This window comes from Tasmannia lanceolata, unplaced genomic scaffold, assembly GCF_043159265.1.
Source record: "Tasmannia lanceolata isolate RefF3 unplaced genomic scaffold, GAP_Taslan_0.1 ptg000030l, whole genome shotgun sequence".
In the NCBI taxonomy this organism is placed as follows: Eukaryota; Viridiplantae; Streptophyta; class Magnoliopsida; order Canellales; family Winteraceae; genus Tasmannia; species Tasmannia lanceolata.
The window spans coordinates 267,765-271,035 of NW_027518707.1; the positions used below are offsets into that span (position 1 = coordinate 267,765).

A 3,271-nucleotide genomic window follows, 5' to 3' on the forward strand; every position below is an offset into this window, starting at 1 on the left:
ATTATGAACACCTCGGAAACACAATTTATTGGTTCCAAGAGTGTAAATAGGGGTTCATGCTTTGTAAAAGTGGTTTAATACACCGGGAACCATTATTTAGACCTTGGAACCATAATTTAGTGGTTCGAAGAGTATAGGTAGTGGTTCCAAGAGTGTAAGTAGTGGTTCCAAAAGTGTAATAGTATTGTTTTGGTCCAAAAGTGATCATAAGTGTACAAATAATAGTTCTTATCGAAACAGGGTGTGCAAGAATGGTGGAAAAAGGGCTTCTTTTATGTTACACGTTGATGGGTACTTGAAGAATGAAGTATCATTCTAATATATTGGCGGGACGAAAATGTGTTTAACTTTGAATCGCCAAATAAAATTTTTGGAATTTCAGTCTCAAATTCACCAAAGGATTGGGACCACAGGAACCGGCGTGTCATTATCTATAAAATGTCGATATGTCATGGATCCATATCAAATCGTGTTATACGACATTCGAAATGATGATGAGCTAGGTATGGTGATGATGCTTTTTGAGAATAGCCTCTTTAATTCTATCAGCATGTACATAACTAAAGAGTATAGAGTTGGAGGAATTATATCTGCACCCATCCGCATGAAGAGGTAAAATATTAACTCAGCTGGACTTTGGCATTCTTTAAATTCTCATTCCATTAGAATATTATCTCATGTGGAAATTGTCATTGCTCAGAAATGTGGTTGATATAAATGAACATTATGAAGCTTCTACTCCAATCGAACCGGCTTTGAGTCCCAAAAATAATTTTGTTCGTGCAATGTCAGCAACACCTATTCCATCTGAAGCTCCCAGCAAACGAATACGACATGGCGAAGGACATACCAACCATAGGTACTATCCGTGTATGAAATTGTGATTCCATTGATGAAATTGTCATTCCATTATTCTTAGTCTAATGTTGATCGGGTCGGCAGATATTCAGTGGACTTGGATGAAGATTATGAGGATCCAATTTTGAGACAGAGAAAGATACAACTGAACATAAGACCACTTCCATGTAATAAATTATAGAAATTATATTTAGTTAGGAGGTTCTATTTTTGTCTCATTGAATTTCATTCTAACCTAGTCCTTACCATACAGGCACGATGCACGGTTCAGTAGGGATTTTCATAGTGATATGCATGTTAATGATGCCATTTGCGAGGATGGTGATGAGGACAATGAGGACTTTGATGAGGACGATGACAGCCAAGGTGTAGAGCAGGATGGTGTAGATGATCAGGATGGTGTACATAACATTATAGACGACTAGGATGGTGTACATAACATTGTTGGCGACCCGTTCGGTAATACATATACAAGGGAGCCGATGGAAGTAGATGAAATGGTTGTGGATGAATTAATTGTGGGGAGAATAGGACTTGAGGAGTTGAAGGTGGGGGGAATCTTCCCGGATTTAAAAGTATTTAAGAACAAAGTTAGAGAGTATGCAATCGATAGGCATTTTGTATTCGTCCCAGTAGACTCAAAATCTACAAAGTATGCTGTTAGATGCAAGAATGGAAGTTGTCCCTTCAGAATCAGTGGGACAAATTACCTAGATTGTGTTAGGGTGAACAGGTTTGTGCCAGAGCATACATGCCCAAGTACGATGAGTGGTAATGATCATCCCCTTGCCACAGTATCTTGGGCAGCAGAAACCTGCCTAGGGTTATTTCCCCGTCCAGGAGACGTGACGCCTAGTTTGATAAGAGCATACGTCAAGGATAAGTGGAGTATAACCTTAAGCTATACGAAGGCTTTCAATGCGAAGGTCATTATACACGAAATTATGTGTGGAAATGCGGAGGCTTCTTACCGCATCCTTCCTGCATATGCTCAGGAGATGGAGAGATGTAATCCTGGCACCATTATGCTAGTATACCGAACCCGGCAGCTATGGGGTAGTGGAGATGACACATTTGGTCGTTTATTTTGGTCATTTGGCCCCAGCATCCGTTCGTTCAGTCGAACAGTTAGACCCCTGATACTAATTGATGTGACACATTTGCGAGGAAAATATAAAGGAATCTTATTGGCTGCGACAACTCTAGATGGTGTTGGTGGATTATTTCCATTAGCTTTTGCTGTGGTTGAGAACGAGAACTTTGACAGTTGGCTGTGGTTTCTTCTTTTACTCCGCTAGAGGGTGATGCCAGTAGACAAAAATAACAATGATTTCCTCCGATCGGATGAAGGGTCTGCCTAGAGCTGTTGCTGAAGCATTACCGGGATCATACCATATCTACTGTATTCGTCACCCCAATGCCAATCTGTTGAAGACCTTTAAGAGTCAAAAACTTTGTAAACTATTTTCAAGAGCGGCATATGCCTTAAGGGAGAGTAGCCATAAGGAGGCGATGGAACTCATAAAAGCAAAGAATGAAAAAGCAGAGAAATGGATATCTGAGATTCCTAAAGAAAATTGGGCTAATGTACATTTTAAAGGACCAGGTGGAATGTGCTCACCACTAATGCAGTAGAGTGCTTCAACAACGTATTGAAGAACGCAAGGGAGTTGCCGATTGCTGCTCTAGTCGATCACACTAGATGGAAAGTACAAGACTTCTGCCAGTTTCACTGGAAAGCTGGGGCTCCATGAAAAATGCATTTAACTCATAGAGCAGAAAAGTGGTTGGGCAGATCATGTTCGTATGGCAGTAAGTTTCTACCCCGCACATGTAGTTGGAATGAATATGAAGTGCTCTCATCCACTCATACGGATAGTGTGGATTTAGAGAAGAAAACATGTACATGTAGTCTTTTCCAAACGATAGGATTGCCGTGTGGGCATGCCATAGCAGCTATGGGATTAAATAAGCTTGACCGATATAAGTTCTGCCAGGATTGGTTTTTGGCTTCAACATATCGGAGTACGTATGAGGAGGTGATTCATCCTACTTTAGATCGAACACAATGGCCCGAGCCATCCCATGATTTACTAGTACTATTGCCACCGCAAGTAAGACGACAGCCCGGACGACCCAAAAAAGTACGAATAGAGAGAGGGCTGCAATCTGGACAACATCACAACTGCAAATCATGTGGGGAACCTGGACATAACAAAACAACGTGTAAAAATCCCCCCCTCGTAAATCGTCAGTTAAATATGACTCCTATCGGCCCATCTGCACCTACACAGAACAGGTATGTTTCATTATTAGGCACTCGATATGATTTTATATTAAACCCATCATTTTATTGATTGTAGCAACTTTCTCTTGTAGGTCCGGAGTGTCCTTCGCACCTCCTTTTTTTACT

The 3,271-nt window shown here is 40.9% G+C and overlaps 1 protein-coding gene across 1 annotated transcript; it reads left to right on the forward strand.

Moving 5' to 3' along the window:
* The first annotated feature begins 1,340 nt into the window (after positions 1 to 1,340).
* LOC143859501 (uncharacterized) lies at positions 1,341 to 2,156 on the forward strand. The gene has a single exon (XM_077370180.1). The coding sequence runs from the start codon at positions 1,341 to 1,343 to the stop codon at positions 2,154 to 2,156; it is 816 nt and encodes a 271-aa protein (XP_077226295.1).
* Positions 2,157 to 3,271: the final 1,115 nt, after the last annotated feature.

What these genes read in the sequence shown, in the direction of transcription:
- LOC143859501 (XM_077370180.1), top strand. Translation starts at nt 1,341, where the DNA reads ATGGAAGTAGATGAAATGGTTGTGGATGAATTAATTGTGGGGAGAATA.